The 16956-nt window shown below is 31.0% G+C and overlaps 1 protein-coding gene across 2 annotated transcripts; it reads left to right on the forward strand.

Annotated features, from left to right (window-relative positions):
• Positions 1-1758: 1758 nt before the first annotated feature.
• Positions 1759-16671, forward strand: LOC142329806 (heat shock 70 kDa protein cognate 4). 2 transcript variants are annotated; one of them, XM_075374631.1, is made up of 5 exons: positions 1759-1916; positions 2558-2772; positions 4690-4838; positions 11439-11660; positions 15036-16671. In XM_075374631.1, exons 2-5 carry the CDS (start codon positions 2565-2567, stop codon positions 16443-16445), a joined length of 1989 nt encoding a protein of 662 aa, XP_075230746.1. In that variant the 5' UTR covers positions 1759-1916; positions 2558-2564; the 3' UTR covers positions 16446-16671. The 2 variants fall into 2 exon arrangements, with proteins under 2 accessions (XP_075230746.1, XP_075230747.1); XM_075374632.1 differs by having other exon boundaries at positions 11439-11648.
• Positions 16672-16956: the final 285 nt, after the last annotated feature.

Raw genomic sequence — 16956 nt, forward strand, 5'->3', positions numbered from 1 at the left:
ATTTTTTTGTTTAATAAATGGAATTGATCATGGAATTCTAATAATAACAGATTTGCACTTGACATATTTATTTCTATGATTGATATAGGACAAATTAAATGTTAGTCCCATATTAGGTTGCTGTAAATATCCATATTTATTTTTGTAGATATACCAGAATATTATTAACCACGAAGTGGTAATAAACCTTGGTGATTGTATATTTATTTGACAGGAATAACCAAAAATTCATTGATAACAAATTTATTTCATCCATTATTTGTGGGCTGCATTTTTGTTTTGTATATTTATATTTTATTAGTAATTTTAAAATTAACAAGTTCTTTATTTTCATGCTATTCTTTTACGGTTCAAATATATTTGTATATTAGATACTACCTTTTTAAGTTTCAGTTAAATTAGCCTTTTACTTAAATTTGCAATAAAAATTTTTTTTTATCAAAGTTAATTGTAAAAAGGTTTACCACCAGGGTATTAGTAGGTAGACTTTTGAATGAAAGTAGTGAAACAATTTTTTTGTTTGTATTAAATTTATATAACTAAGATCATAATATATATGGGCCTTGCATTGTTTTAGATACATGTGATGAAGCATTTCACTTGAAATTTTCTTCTTTAATATTTGGTCATATGTATTATTTTCAATCACGAAACTCCCAGCTGACTAATGGTCAAGCATTGCAAAATAATAGAAAAAATACTTTGTTGATTAACAGAATTAGTATTCTGTAAAAATTTCTTTGTTTAAATGTAACGCTGAAAATTATAACACAAGAACAAGTAAAACAAACCGCACTCGTGATAGAGATAGACATTTACTTTTGAATTTGAATGAGGTAACTTCTAAAGGTTTTGCTACAAGCTGTAAATAATTACAGTAGCCTAGGTAAGCAATTTCAGCTTGCTCTTACAAAATTCAGTCATATTTACATAAACATAACCTAATACAAATTAGTATTAGACTAATAAAAAGTTACAATTCAGAATAAATTTTACATATCATTAGGGCGTAAATAAATGCGCAATCCTACAGTTTTTTAGCAATATAAGTTTCGGTCTGTAATAATTGTCATGCTGCTGACGTTGTACAACTGACGTATTTATTGAGAATAAATGATTCATTGTAAAACGTAGAATCATAAATTTTAACCATGGGCACGGCAACTGCATCGTATGAACTGCCGAGAAATTTACATTAACACTACAAAGGCTTTCAGCTTTCATTAAAACCATTAAAAAAATATTGATAAAATTTAAAATGAGGTACAAAATGAACAGTAGGAGTCGCATTGCAGGTCTTCCAAAAATCGATTTGCTTATAAGTTCAAGGTTAACTATTCAGCAGTGTTGCGGAAAGAAATATTAATTACTCTGTAATTAGATTAATAAGGGTGATATAGTAAATTATAATCAAGAAAATAGGATGATAAAGATTTAGTCAAACCGCGCTGAAAGATTTTGACACTACTTAATTTAAGTAGTGGCTACATTACTGTTTCATCATGGCGCCACATGCAGCCATGAGACAGTCATCATCCAAATCCCGCCACAGTTTATTAATATAAATAAATTTATATTAACATATCTTTCCTAATAATTGAATGTAATTAATTATTATATGCTACGAAATGAGTTTATTTCTTATATTTAAGGTTTAATTATAGTAAAATGGCCTATAATATGAATGACGTCACCTCTGTGTAACCAATAAGCTTCTAGTTTACAACGGCACAAGAAGCGTTAAGATGTTACTAGTCATATGATTGGTGGAACGTCATGGAATGATCTGGAACCTTCCCCAGCCAACAAAACCGCGTGCAAGCCCGGAACTCGTCGATTTGGTCTTCTAGTTTCAGAGAGTGAAGCGTGTACCACGTATTGTTATAAGATTTTTTTTTACTAGTAACTAACAAAAGGTATGTATTCTTGAAGTAACTTGTACTTTTTAATTCTATAAATGAACTTATGTCTGTTGCAGCAGTTATTAAATCTCTAAGTATTTGTTGTGAAATTATTGTGTAGAATAAAATGGCGTGGATGTATGTAATTATTCGGAATAGATTGTTCTAGATAATTACCACTAGTGTTGCAATAATTATTTTCAATTTCACCATTCTTAAATTTGTTTTTAACCTCTATTCTATTTTTTACTCTAATAAAAGCGATTTGCAGTGTTTATTCCTTAATTTTAATGTGAATAGTAAGTCAACCTTTTAAGGCGTTGGCCTTCGTGTGATCTTGAAGGATTTCCAAAAAAGGATTTTGTTGAAATTTTCTCGGTTTCCTATTTATTTGTATTGGATTCCTTATTTATTGTTTTCTTTTTCTTATTAGTAAATTTTGTTCACAATTTTATTTTATTTTTGTAGTATATTCGGTTATTTAGTTAAACGGAGAATAATTGCGTTGTTCAAATTCGAGTTTTAGAATTTTTTTCTAGTTTGTTCTGCAATGTATATGTACTGTTTTTAGGCTAGTGTTGAACTGTTTGTGCATTATTAGCATATATATACTTATTACGCCAATTTTCAATCTTCATTTAAATTTTTTTTTCCAGTTAAGAAATGGCTGCTAAAGCACCTGCAGTTGGTATTGATTTAGGAACAACATACTCGTGTGTGGGTGTGTTCCAACATGGAAAAGTTGAGATCATTGCTAATGATCAAGGTAACAGAACGACACCCAGTTATGTAGCCTTTACAGACACAGAAAGATTGATAGGAGATGCTGCCAAGAACCAGGTAGCAATGAACCCAAACAACACAATTTTTGGTGAGTTTATTGATCATTTATTCAGCATTAAGTAATTTTATTTAAGATTTGTTTAAATATTTAAACTTGTGATTCAGGTTGTACAAGTGAACCAATTCTGTTTTATTTATTGGCAAAGATATATTTTCTTCAGTTATAGCAAACCTTGGTCCAAGGTTATAGCAAAAGACACTTTGAAAAGCATAGATTGATTTATGATTCCAATTAAAACTGCAAATTGTGAACTTAAGATTGTTTTCTTGTTACAAAACTGGATTGTCTCTACCCTATCTTTAAAAAGTATTTGTTAGTTTGAAGTTTATATACTAAAGGTACACTGTTAAATGTGTAGCAGTATGACAAAATGGCGTAATATTTCATTGGTCTGCTTTATCATTGTGGACTATTGGTGGTTGTGTGCCTAAGCTTGTACAGGTGACTGTGAAATCTTTTGTTATACCCATTGATTATCTGGTGTTGTTTCCTTAAGATGATTGGAAAAGTTTTTTTAATACTTGTTTTACATTGACATTCAATTAACTTTCATTACATTGAAATTTTTATGAGTTTTCTAATAGCTTCAGTTTTAAGACATTAAAATCCTTATTTTGAAAGACCATTTTGCCCTATTTCATATGTGTGTTTAATTTTTCAATTAAAAATCTGATTTTTATGTCTTGAAGAAATACCTTTGCCTATTATGATGCTGCTGTATGTAATAGATTCTGGTATCGTTTGACCTGATAATAGTGTAATTGAAGGTTGTATCATCATTCTTTGTGATAACCTATGTTAGCTAAATTATAATTAGTTTTGGTATTAGATTTTTTCTAGTGAGAAATTGTAAAAAATAATTAAATGATTTGCTGAAAGTCTGTTTGGTATTATTTATTTTATATACGTTCTTTAAAATAAAACGAGTAAAAAGTGTTTGGAGCATCTGTGTTCTAGCTGTTTTCACATTAGACTTTTAATTATTGGTATTTAACTTAATTTTTATTAAATTACATATTCTTGGTTATAAAATAAAATTCCAACAAGGGGATATATGGAGTTTATTGGAACTAGCTAACAAGATGCATTAACACTTGCAGTCTGTATGCAATGCAGGTGAAAACATGAATTTATACTATAAGAAATACTTCTTCCTCCTGATAAACTACTATTTTCTAACAATTATCAGCTGTTTCCCTTCGTTTTTTCCTAGCTTTACAGGATAGTTTTGTAAAAATTTTATTGTAGGCTTCTCATTAATTGGGCATGAGTACAGTAGTAGTTTACACTTGTTTCTTAGATTTTGATAAAGTGGTCATAGTAAAACCTGTTAAAAGATATTCACCTTATCAGCAAAACAAACTACAATGTAAACTTGTCCAGTACAGTGTACACTGAATGTACTTGTTGCATGAATTGCTATCAGCTAATAACCCGTTTACTTCTGGTCATGTCAATCCACAAGGATTGTTTAATCAGGTTCATAGAAATGGATTAACAACTGAGTTATTACACTATCCTTGTACATTGACATTTAGACTAGCAGTGAGTGAGTTATTAGCTAGTAGCGATATCTATTCAATCCAATGCCTTCAAACGTTCCTCATCATTAGCAAACTATATTGTAGAATAAATATCAAAGTGTTGAGGGGCATGGATGGGAATAATGAACAATTGCCCATGTATCTTAAACAAAATTCTGTTGTTTATTGCTTAGGATATTGCCATGGCAATTTGTAACTGGTTGTCTGGATGAGGGAAGGGAAATTTTTATTTAACTGAAGAATTTAAGTCTTATTTTGATAAATCTGTCGATGTCTGTATAGAACAATGTTGCCCAAGCTGTTTTAGAGGTGATTGCTTTTTACAGTTTGCTTTTTGATTTCTTCTGACTTAACTTCTTTGTTGTAGAATTTCTTTTTTAATCTAAAAATTGTTTTACAGATGCAAAAAGGTTGATTGGACGAAGATTTGATGATCAAACAGTTCAGGCAGACATGAAACACTGGCCGTTTGAAGTTGTTAGTGACGGAGGCAAACCAAAAATTCAAGTTCAGTACAAATGTGAAAACAAGACATTCTTCCCAGAAGAAGTAAGTTATTTGGTAGTTTTAATTTCTGTGTTTAGAGTGGTCATTATATCTAGGGGATAGTAGGTTGGGTATTACTATTTTGTTGCTGATTAACAATAAGAAAACTGATGCCCTTCAGTTTTATCTGTGGTGTCTTAAAGTATACTACACGTTGCCTCAAATAATGGTTCAGTAGAAGAAATGGTCTACTTTGAGTGTAGGTAGTAGAAGCCAGCTTGAGTTTAATTTTGATGGTGCATTTATATTTTACGGTGTTAGATTGATAGAACTGAGAAATTTGTTGATATTGTCTTGTACGAGGTATAGTTTCCATTTCCAGTTATTTATATTTACATATTTTATCCAGGTTTTTAGGTAGATTTCATAATAGAAAGCTACCTATTGTAATGGGTTCAATGTCCGGAAAATTTTGACATCTTTGCATTTCACATTCCCCAGACCCCAAAACCACTCCCAGTTCAAAAGTTTATGTATACATTTATTGTATATATATTTCAGTTTCTTGTGGACATGATATTGCAGTAACTTTGCGCCAATCGCTTTCAAATTGATAACATAAAATATAATGACCCAAAATCTTGATCAAGTTGGTTAACACGTTGACTGCCGACCACTCCGATTGGAGTATTTCGGCTTCCTTCGGAGTGGGAGAACTTAGTTCACTATACAGCTTCATTGTGAGTTTGGCATTATTGAAATTTGTGTGTTATTGTCTTGGCGTCCTTTTAAAACAGTATTTTTATACGGTACGCGTACCGGTTCCGCATTTTTTCTGACTTCGTACAAAATCAGGCAGATAAACCAGGACCTTCAAAGGACTGTTATTAAAAAAATGGTGATTTTACAAACGTAATCAGTTATCTAATGATCAACTAATTCATTATTTGGAAAATAGTGATATAAGCGATGATAGTTTTCCTGATAGTCTTACATTGATATATCAAGTTCCAGCACTGAAAACTAAGATGAGGTTACACACGATGTCTCACCCGACATGGTTTCACCAATTGATATCAATGTAAATTCAAGTAGTGTATGGAGTGATACAGGTATGTTGAAAAAATTTACATGTACGAAACAACAGAATTCATTGGTTCCAATTCCAGGCAACAGCAAACCGCTAGATTTTTTTGAGCTTAATCTTCCATGATAATTTTTTGCAAACTTTTGTCCATGAGATAAATGAATACGCTGTGAAAGTTTTTTGCCGACCAGGGATAAAGGGAAGATCTCTTATAACGGATTGGAAGGAGTTAACATTAGAAGAGTAAAAAGTTTTCCTGGGTTTGCTGCTTCACACAGGTACTATTTCATTGTCCCGACTGAATGACTATTGGAAGACTGATAATCCCCTTTTTGATACTCCTGTTTTTCGGAATTACATGTCATGAAACAGATTTATTTTAATATTAAGATGTCTGCATTTTACGTCTAATCATAATGATGATGATAGTTTAGGAAAAATAAGATCGGTAATTGATTTTTTTATTAATAAAAGAATTAACAAAATTTACTACCCAGGCAAACAATTGTCTCTGGACGAAGCTATGGTTCTGTGGTGTGGCAGATTACAATTTCGCCAATATATAAAAAATAAATGCCACAAATACGGCATTAAATTGTTATATGCTGACAGAACCAAACGATTTAGTTCTTAAATTTCATGTTTATCAAGGGTCCTCTGATGTTCATAGTGGTGCTGGTCACAAAGTAGTATTTCATTTACTGGATGAGAAGTTACGAAATGGGCATGCAGTGTACACTGATAATTTTTATAATAGTGTGGGTTTGGCTATGAAATTATTAGAATACAATACATACTGTACTGGAACCCTTCAAGCGATAGAAAGAATAACCCGAAAGAAGTCATCACTTTAAACCTGAAACGGGGTGAAAATAAATCCATGTTTTGTAATGGCGTTCATGTCGGTAAATGGCAGGACAAAGGTAATGTAACATACATTTCTACTGAATTTGGGAATAAAATGAAAATGATCACAAACAAAAGAGGAGTAGAAACTTAGAAACCAATTGCAATAATAAATTCATGTCTGGGATAGATAGGCAGGACCAAATGATGACATTATCCGTGTAGTCGTAAAATCTTACGATGGTACAAGAAATTTTTTATACATGTATTGCAATTAGGTGTTGTAAATGCATATTATCTTTACAACCAGTATGTTAAGCCTGGACGATTGTATGAGTTTCGTTTGGAAATAATCAGAGAGTTGTTGTCATCTCGTACATCGATACCAGTACAACGTAACAGAAAAGAGTACCCACTGGATTAGCAAAATCGAAAAAACTGCTTAAGAACAAAAAGGATTGAAAGAATCGAAGCAAGTCAGCAGAAAGGAATGAAAGTTGTGCAGAAAGAAAAAGTCAAGCAAACTATTTAAGAGTGTAAGATGTGTTTGGAAATCCAGGTTTATGTATAAACTGTTTTGATGAATATCACAAAATGATAAGCAAAAATTGATGTGCAATTATTTCATTTTATTGCACTCAATTTTTCCTTTTTAAACTTAAAATGTCATAATCAAGACACGTTTTCATTATCAGATTAGAAAAGTTATTTATTTATTTTTTTTAATTTAACTTGATTTCTTTTTAATTTTTTTAACTTGCAATTTATTAATAAAACTTTATTTCATTATACGAATGGATTTTATATTTCATTGCCTAAAATTCACACACTCCGATATGAGTTTTTGGCACCAATTAAAAAAAAAAAATTGGTAAAGGATGCCGACCACTCTGATCGAAGTTAAATAAATTTTTATAATTTATAAATAAATAAATAATGAAAATGACATTTTTAAAGCTCCTCCCTTATAATGTAAGATCAGTTTAACTGAAAAGTGGTAAAAAAACTGACCGGCATCGGCAGTCATAATCCGTTTTTTCTTTCGGCAGTCAACATGTTAATGGGGGAATTTTTGAAAAAAAAATATCACTAACTTTAAGCAATTTATTGAATTTGTTTAAAATTCCTTTCTTAGATAAGGGACTGAAACTTATATAAAGTTTTTTGATATCGCCAACCATTGGCCCAGGGGTGGAAAAAATGGAACTTTGAAGACAAAAAAATCATACCTCCTGTAATAGAAATAGCATGTTTAAAGTGGTCATTAGTACTCTTAAACATTACCTAAAACTTATCTGAAACAATTTTTGATATGACCAAACCTTATGGCGGGGGTGACCAAAATGTTGTAAGAAGATTGGGCTTGTCATATGTTAAACATGTAAAACTTTTTTCACATGCAACCATTGTTATGAGTAAATTGAAGTTTTTCTTAACTTTAAGGTGGAAATCGTTTTATCTTCTACTTAGCACTAATAAACTCTACCTCTACTTTCCAGCATGCTGAAAGGGATTTTTTTTTTAATGTCAAATTTTTAATTTAATTTGCTGAAACCTTAGTTTTAGAAATAAAAATTGAAACAAAAACCACATTAATCTATATTAACATATTTTGTATAGAAAAACAAATTACTGTTTGATAGATTTTTATTTGCCTTCTTGTCAGTTGTGTACAATAACTAATTATTTAGGCTGAAAATAATGTATATTACACTTGTACAGGGTGAATTATGGAATTTTGGTTAGGGTACTGCATAAGTTACAGGGATGTACTGGTGAAAAGCATTTCCAGCAAATAATTTGTATTGTAATGAATAACTTAACATCCTAAATAAAAGATATGTTCTAAATTTTATCAAAAAGGTCGTAAAAGTTTTATCAGAGTTAAATCTATAATTTTATTAATTACCGTATAATAGAGGTGATAAATGGCATGGTGTTCATATAGTAGAGCTAAATTTTAACAGTAAAAGATGTGTACAAGTATCATATGTCAGGTGGGGAACAGAAAAGGTGAGCTAACTGCTTGAAACTAAAGATTTGATATTTTGAGGAAAACTTGCCAGAAATTAAATTTGTATATGAGCATAACAGACTTTATTTTTGTGTATTGTGCGATTACAACACTCAAGTGTGATATAATTTTTACGATTGTAAAATGCAGGTTGGGAAAGTAGAGGATAAAGTAAAAAAAATTCTTTATCTAGAACTGTTCCATTAAAAATATAGTGTGGAGTACCAGTTATTAGGATATTAAGAAAATTGTCTCAAATTACACAATTACTATGGGGCATACATTTTTACCTGTTAATCTACTTGGACATTTTTCCTGACTGGAAATCAGTCTGGTATTTCTTCAGAGGATGAATAAGGATATGTATGAGTGTAAGTGAAATGTAGTCTTGTACAGTCTCAGGTTTTACCATTTACCCTAGTAACTATGAACAAGTTGATTTTTTGAAATTTTTGTGATATCACTTAAATTATTTGTTTAATATCATATTTCACACAAATTATAACATTGTGACTTCCAAAAAAGGGAGAAAATGACTTCAAGCTTCAGACTTCTCTGAAAGTTAACTTCTTAAAGGCTAGGGTATATTTTCCTATAGATATTAGTTTTTTGAGCAATTTCCTTCATTTAATTATGCTCTGGACATAAAATAATGGTGTCTTATCAGATTAGTGATTTTTGTTAATGATTTCATTAAAATTTTCTCAATCTTGTTGACTGGCAGAATTTAATAAATGCTCATATGTAACAGGGCTACTCAAATAAATGTTAAATAAACTAACCTCTATTATCTCTTTTCAAAATGTAAAGACTTTAAAAAAAAGGAATTTTCCCAGCAACATTTTAATTAATAATTGTTGATTTTTATATAGTTTGGTAAAGTTCTGATTATCAAATCCTTTCTTGTTTTTATTAATCCTGTCACAAGCAGTTTATTTACAGATTTTAGCAACTAGCTGTTTATTTTAAGTTAAAAGAGTGAATGTATTTGTACAATTGTAATTTTGTCTGAAATGGTTGAGAGATTCAAGGCTTTTGTCTATTATCTCTCTTAGAAAATGTTGGCTTTCCCATCTGAATTGTTGAAATAACCAAAAGCTTTTTGTGTGTTTTTAGAATCCTGAGACCTGTTTGTTGTCTTATTATTCTCCACTTTTCTGAAAATTTAATATAGTTTTTAACAACTTTTTTCTACTGATCATTTACTACTTTGTGTATGATGTTAAATTTGGGGGCTTTTTAGAAATTTCATTTTTACATAGTATGAAATAAGTTGCATTGTTAAAGGAAAACCTACTGTACATTTAAATGAATGTATAAATACAAGTTGGATGATCATGGTGAATTGCCTTCATTAGTGAACAAGACTTATTTTATTTTTAAATGTAAAAACTAATTTCATCTTCTATTTGCTCAGTGTGGGTACAAATTAACTGATTTTTGATAGTAAATCATTGGGATGCCACTGATATAAATGCCTCGTTAGACATTAACATTGGTTATTGATTCTTAACTCAGCTTTTGCCTTTGCTGTAGGCCTCGTCCAGACATCTTGAATGTCCTACATCATTTCCCTTTGAACTAGCTAACAAAGTTTACAGAAGCACGAATCCTGCGCCTAGTTCTAATTTTAGTGAGTCACTTTGTTGTAAATGTCTCATAGATTTGAGGAAAAATTAAAAACAATATACCACCAAAAATGTTGTTGGCAACAACAAAATTTAGCCCTAGCTCTTTTAGTGAATTACGGACTCCGGTCTGGTCTGTGTGGGGTGGACAGACCTACTCCCACTTAGCTCCTTTTCAGAGTCCCATACGACATTTACTTGTTTATTACCATTATCGAGATGCTGTACACCTCTTGGCTACATGGGATCCATGCCATTGGTAGTGCAGTTGCCATCTCGCCGACTGTGATGTTTACTCATTCAAAACTGTGCTACATCTCACGGCTACATTGTAATCCATACCCTCGGCAGTGCAGTCGCTGTTTCACCAACAGCCAACATTTAACAAATAATCACATATTTAATTTAACTGTGGCTCGATGCCAACACACCTACCTCCAGCTAATAGACTGTTGAGGTGGTCCCTAGCCATTCAGGGTTCTACACTACTGTATATCTTAGCCATCTTGCTCAGAGCGAGGAAGCTGAGGAAGCCAGCCACAGTTTTTCTCTGAGAGTCTTCCAGTTGACTCCCAAATCAAAGAAGGAATCCGCTCTCGAGTTCCCTAACAACTGTTACATTCAACCTTGTACTGGGGACAAACATAAAGGACATTGTCCATGGTGTTTCGACTCTACAATCCAGGCACAAGTCTGAATCAACCAAACCAAACCTAGCCAAAGTATTCCTGAAAGTGCCATATCCTTAGAAGAATAGAGTTGTGTACCGATTTTGGAAAACCCACCTAATTGCTCACAGCTCCCTAATATTTGGAAAAATGCCATGCAAGTATCGACCAGTACCTATGAAGTGAACAACTCTATAATATTAGTTGTAAATTTAATATTGATATAGTTTTGTATGTTAGGTAAACTATTCTGTTAATTTGACAAACCGCTGTAAATTTTCATTTCTTAGGCAAATTCATTTTCTAAATGTATTTGTTTTCTAGGTATTTAGAGAGATTAAGTTTTAAATTGAATTAATTTAATGTAAACTTTACTTAAATTGTAAAAAATTTTAAAATTAAATTTTTAAATCTGTTTAGGTTAGTTCAATGGTTCTAACGAAAATGAAGGAAACAGCAGAAGCTTATTTAGGTAAAACAGTTACTAATGCTGTAATCACTGTACCAGCTTACTTCAATGACTCACAGAGGCAAGCAACTAAAGATGCTGGTACAATTTCAGGCCTTAATGTACTTCGTATCATTAATGAGCCTACAGCAGCTGCAATCGCTTATGGTCTTGATAAGAAGGTGAACCTTACTGTTAGTTTCAATGATGAATATTTTTATATTAAGTTCATAGTTAATAAAAAAGAAAAGTATAAGCATGCAGTAGAAAAAGTGTGCTCATTTTATTAAATGAGTTTTTGTGATGACAAAGGATTCGATTGTGAAGAATAAGTGGTCTTGTCATATGGTCTGAAACTAATACTTTTTAGACTCTATTAGTTCAAAAACAATTTTGGTATCTAGTAGTTAGTTTTGTTAGATTAATCATAGATAGATAGTTGTGGGTCGAAAGGTTTGATGGATTAGACAGAAAAAATGCTACGGATGTCTAGTGCATTTTTTTTTTTTTTTAGTTTAAATACAATGAATGCTGTATTTTTGTTTTATTTAGTTTTAACCCCAAAAATGGATTATGAACTTGCAAATTATTAAACCATAATACTTCCTTAGAATCTCATTTTAAATAAAATTTATAAACTGCAAAAACTTAATATTTCATTCATAAAATAAACCACAAACTTATTTTTAGTACAATATTTCAAGCATTTTTAATCTGCTTGAAGTATTACATAGCAACTTGAGGTTATTATTTCTCTTAAATTGGAGTTAATGAATAATCTTGCGTTGCTCAGATTTTAAAGCTGTGTTCTTTTTGTGCGTATTTTATTAAGTCAAAGATTTCAACTTTATTAAGGAATATTCTTTCATTAAGTTTTTTTATGGATTTGGTCAAAATAGAGTACCAGAAAGACTGCTGTGCATTGTGTTAATAAAATAATTTAGATATGTAGAGTATCAAATGTTGGTTTTTGACAAAACAGTTTAGCAGAAAATTGTTTTACTCTTAGTGATCATTGAGTTTTTATTAGACCTTTTAAACTTTTGATAGCTGTGCTTATCTGAGTTTTGGGTTTTTGAGTTTTTTTGTAGGAAATGTTTATTATAAGCTATTAAAAAATGACTGCCTAAAAGTTATGTAAAATTACAGCTGTATATGTAAAATATTTAAATATCAGTGTGTCAGTTGTATTCATTAAAACCCTGCTTCAAATTAGAAACTGGAAGTATTGATATAATGAACCTTCCCTATATAAATAAAATTAAAAAAAACTCAAATAGGTATTGCAACTAAATTTAAAACTTGCTTGTGGGTCAACAGAACCACTTAATCCAATTAACCTTTTCCATTACACAGTTGATTTGCTGCTTTTATCATTTCTGCATAATCATGTTCATTGTCTTACAGTTAAATAACTTATGTTTTGAAAATAAATTAATTATTAATTAAATTTCAAAATAAAAAATTAAATTATATGTAATGTTATGTCTATACTTAGATATAGACAATACTACTTAGGTAAAATTATACAATAAATGCTGCAGTATCTAATCATTAATGAATTAAGAAAAAGTTTTTTATTTAATTTTTCTCATATGATTTTGTAATTTTCTGGATTTATATTTGTGATATAATTCACCATGTTTTTGCATTAACAAGGTATTGAAGTGTTATATGGGAGACAGTATATTATCTCTTGAAGTTTTTAAATCCGTCCCTTGACTTGACAATTTTAAGTTTCTTTAAGGTGTATACAGTCTATATGAGTTTTATATTCAAATCTCATGCCATGTTCAGAAATATCCAGATATTTACTATTTTCAGAAAGTAACAGATTCTGTATATACAATTTTTTATTTCCAAAAAAAAATTATTTTATCTTAAGTTTATATTAACTGTAATTTTTTCATATTTATTTATCTATATTTTCTTAACGATTAATAATTATTGTAGTTAACTACACATTTCCTTTTCCTCAAAAATTAAGAAAAGCAAATTTTGACACCAGTGGAAACAACTGTACACAAAAGTTATTTTGTAGCTGTTTATTTACGTGTAGTTAAGAATTATTTATTTTTGAATGCAGTGCTTTCTTATTGACATAGGCCTACTATTAAAGAGGTAGTGAGCGATTCATTTGTTATGACAGGTTGTTTCTCTTGACTGGAAATATACACAGATATCTTGTATGATTATTTACTATTTCTTAAAGTATTAGATTTGTTTAGATATGTTATTTTTAAATGCTGGTTAATAATTACTGTTAACCTATATTCCTTGAAACAATTTATATAGAAACAAAAAAGTAGTATAAATCTGTTTTGTGATGACTAGTAAGAGAAAATATTTTTAAATATAAAAATGCAGTGTTAGCAGATAGATGTTGGGAGTGCAAGTGTCAAATTTGATAGAATCTCCTATTTTAGTATAAGATTAAAGAAAATTGGGTCTACGGTATTACAATTTCTGTTTAAAAATAATGTATTTTAAGCCAAAGGCTTGGGATGTTTGGCTAAATTTATTCTAGTTTAGTTAGCATCTATAATAGCCAACATTATGTACATTGACATAGTCCCATGCATTCTTATAGTGCCTGGTTTCCCAGATATGTAACATTTGTTTAATGTAAAAGTTGTTAATTTAAGAAATTGTGTATTTATATTAAACATTAATATTATTAATTTTGATTTTTTTTTTTTTTAATTGTATTTTGAAAGATAGAAGAAAAGCACTAGGGGATAGGCTCTTGACCTCTCCCATTGTTGCATATTGCAAGTTTAAAGTTAAAAAATTTTGATTGAACTATAAACATTTTGTTGATTTATGTAGTATGTTTTTCCCATTGTAGTGAAATATTGAAGAAAAATTTGTAATTTTTTAATAAAAAATATACGTTTTATGTTTAGAAACTTTGATAATTATATACGGTATATTCATAGAATAATGAGATTAATCTTACCTATTCAGTAGTTTATATTAAATATGAACTTCAGTAGTTCTATCTACATCAAGGTTAACCTCTTGTCATACATGACTGAGAACATCCGGTGTCAGATAAACGGTTATTTGTTCTTTTAATGGTCCATATTTCATATTAGGATGGAACACTTGCCTATGTAATCCTATAAACAAAAATTCATTGGGGATAAGATCAGAAGATAGTGGAGGCTAGGCTGCCCACCCATATTGTCTGACCCAATTGTTAAGAAATAATGATGGAGCTGTAATTAAATGTGTGTGTAAATTTAATTGCTTTTCATTGACTAAACAACTGTACAAGATGTATATAAGAAGTTACACTGTAAAACATGTTTCTGTTTACCTTAAAAAACACGAAAAAAAAAAATTGATTGTATCTGAAAGTAAAGGATGTGCATGTCCTGTATTTGCCAGCAAGTTGTTTGCTGCTTAAGGTTGCTTATAAGGCACTATTTAAGGATTTGAGCCCTAGTCAAATCAACATTATAAATACAATTTAACTCTTAGATCTTGTATAAACCATATAAATTTTACTTGTTTTTTCCAGTGTATTTTGTGTTAACAATAAAATTTTATGGATTTTGTTTCAGGGTTCTGGAGAACGTAATGTTCTTATCTTTGATTTGGGTGGTGGCACCTTTGATGTGTCTATACTAACGATTGAGGATGGTATATTTGAAGTAAAATCCACTGCTGGTGATACTCACTTGGGAGGAGAGGACTTTGATAATAGAATGGTTAATCACTTTGTTCAAGAATTTAAGAGGAAACATAAGAAAGATCTTACACAAAACAAGAGAGCCCTCAGGCGATTGCGTACAGCTTGTGAGCGTGCAAAGAGAACTCTTTCATCATCAACCCAGGCTAGTATTGAAATTGATTCTCTCTACGAGGGAGTTGACTTTTACACATCGATTACACGTGCACGTTTTGAGGAACTGAATGCTGACCTATTCCGTAGCACCATGGAGCCTGTTGAGAAATCTTTACGAGATGCCAAGATGGACAAGGCTCAAATTCATGACATTGTTCTTGTTGGTGGATCAACACGTATCCCCAAAGTACAAAAATTACTTCAAGATTTCTTTAATGGGAAGGAATTAAACAAATCTATCAATCCTGATGAGGCTGTCGCTTACGGTGCAGCTGTGCAAGCCGCCATTTTACATGGAGACAAATCTGAAGAAGTGCAAGACTTATTACTTCTTGATGTCACACCATTGTCTCTTGGTATTGAGACAGCAGGTGGTGTAATGACAGTATTAATAAAAAGAAATACTACCATTCCAACTAAACAAACGCAGACATTCACTACATACTCTGACAACCAACCTGGTGTATTGATTCAAGTATATGAAGGAGAGAGAGCGATGACCAAAGATAACAATTTACTTGGAAAGTTTGAGTTGACTGGAATTCCTCCAGCACCACGAGGTGTGCCTCAGATTGAAGTTACCTTTGATATTGATGCTAATGGTATTCTCAATGTAACAGCTGTTGAGAAGTCAACTGGAAAAGAGAACAAGATTACAATCACCAATGACAAGGGACGTTTGAGCAAGGAAGATATTGAACGCATGGTGAATGATGCTGAAAAATATCGTGCCGAAGATGAAAAGCAAAAACAGGTCATTGCTGCTAAGAACTCTTTGGAATCTTATTGTTTCAACATGAAGAGTACCATGGAGGATGAGAAATTAAAAGATAAGATCTCTGAAACTGATAAGCAATCTGTGATTGAAAGGTGCAATGAAGTCATTCGTTGGTTGGATGCTAACCAGTTGGCTGAGAAAGAAGAGTTTGAACATAAACAAAAGGAATTGGAACAGCTGTGCAACCCCATCATCACTAAGCTGTACCAGAGTGGAGGTAGTATGCCAGGTGGCATGCCTGGTGGTCCTGGATTCCCTGGTGGCCCTGGATTCCCTGGAAGTGCTGGAGCTGCACCTGGAGGAGCTCCTGGTGGTGGAGCTGGACCAACCATTGAAGAAGTTGATTAAATATATATACACCATTCCTGTCTGTGATAAAAAAAATATGCGTTGTTTTTTTTTTATTTGTTATGAATATCTTAATTTTTAAAAAGCATATTGTTGTAATGTTGACTTTTGGTGTTGCCTCTCTGATCTTTAAGAATTGTTTTTTCATTTATTGTCTTTGTATTCAAAATTCAGACCAATCCATAACATGTTCGGCTCAAAATTAAAGTTCTAAATTGATTTCAAACGTGTCAATTATTATTTTGTCAACCCTTACTTTTCTTGTTAACAATAGTTGTTGAGCGTTTATATGGTAGCTACAGTGTAATTGATTTAAATTATAAAAACATGAATTTTTATTGTTAAGCTGGTCAATATATTTATCAGAAGACTCCAGGAATTTCAAAAGAAGTTACTAAACTTTTGATTATCGAAACCTTTTATAAATAAATTGCTTTAAGCTAAATATTTTTAGTACAAAATTTTGTTTGTTTTAATATTTTTCTGTTTTATTATGGGTTGTGTTTAATTA

This window comes from Lycorma delicatula, chromosome 9, assembly GCF_047948215.1.
Source record: "Lycorma delicatula isolate Av1 chromosome 9, ASM4794821v1, whole genome shotgun sequence".
NCBI lineage: Eukaryota > Metazoa > Arthropoda > Insecta > Hemiptera > Fulgoridae > Lycorma > Lycorma delicatula.

Excerpts from the sequence above, each read along its gene's own strand:
- LOC142329806 (XM_075374631.1), top strand. The coding sequence starts at position 2,565 with ATGGCTGCTAAAGCACCTGCAGTTGGTATTGATTTAGGAACAACATAC. Across the intron at positions 4,839-11,438 it reads AGACATTCTTCCCAGAAGAA|GTTAGTTCAATGGTTCTAAC; the intron begins GTAAGTTATTTG and ends AAATCTGTTTAG. Across the intron at positions 11,661-15,035 it reads ATAAGAAGGTGAACCTTACT|GGTTCTGGAGAACGTAATGT; the intron begins GTTAGTTTCAAT and ends ATTTTGTTTCAG.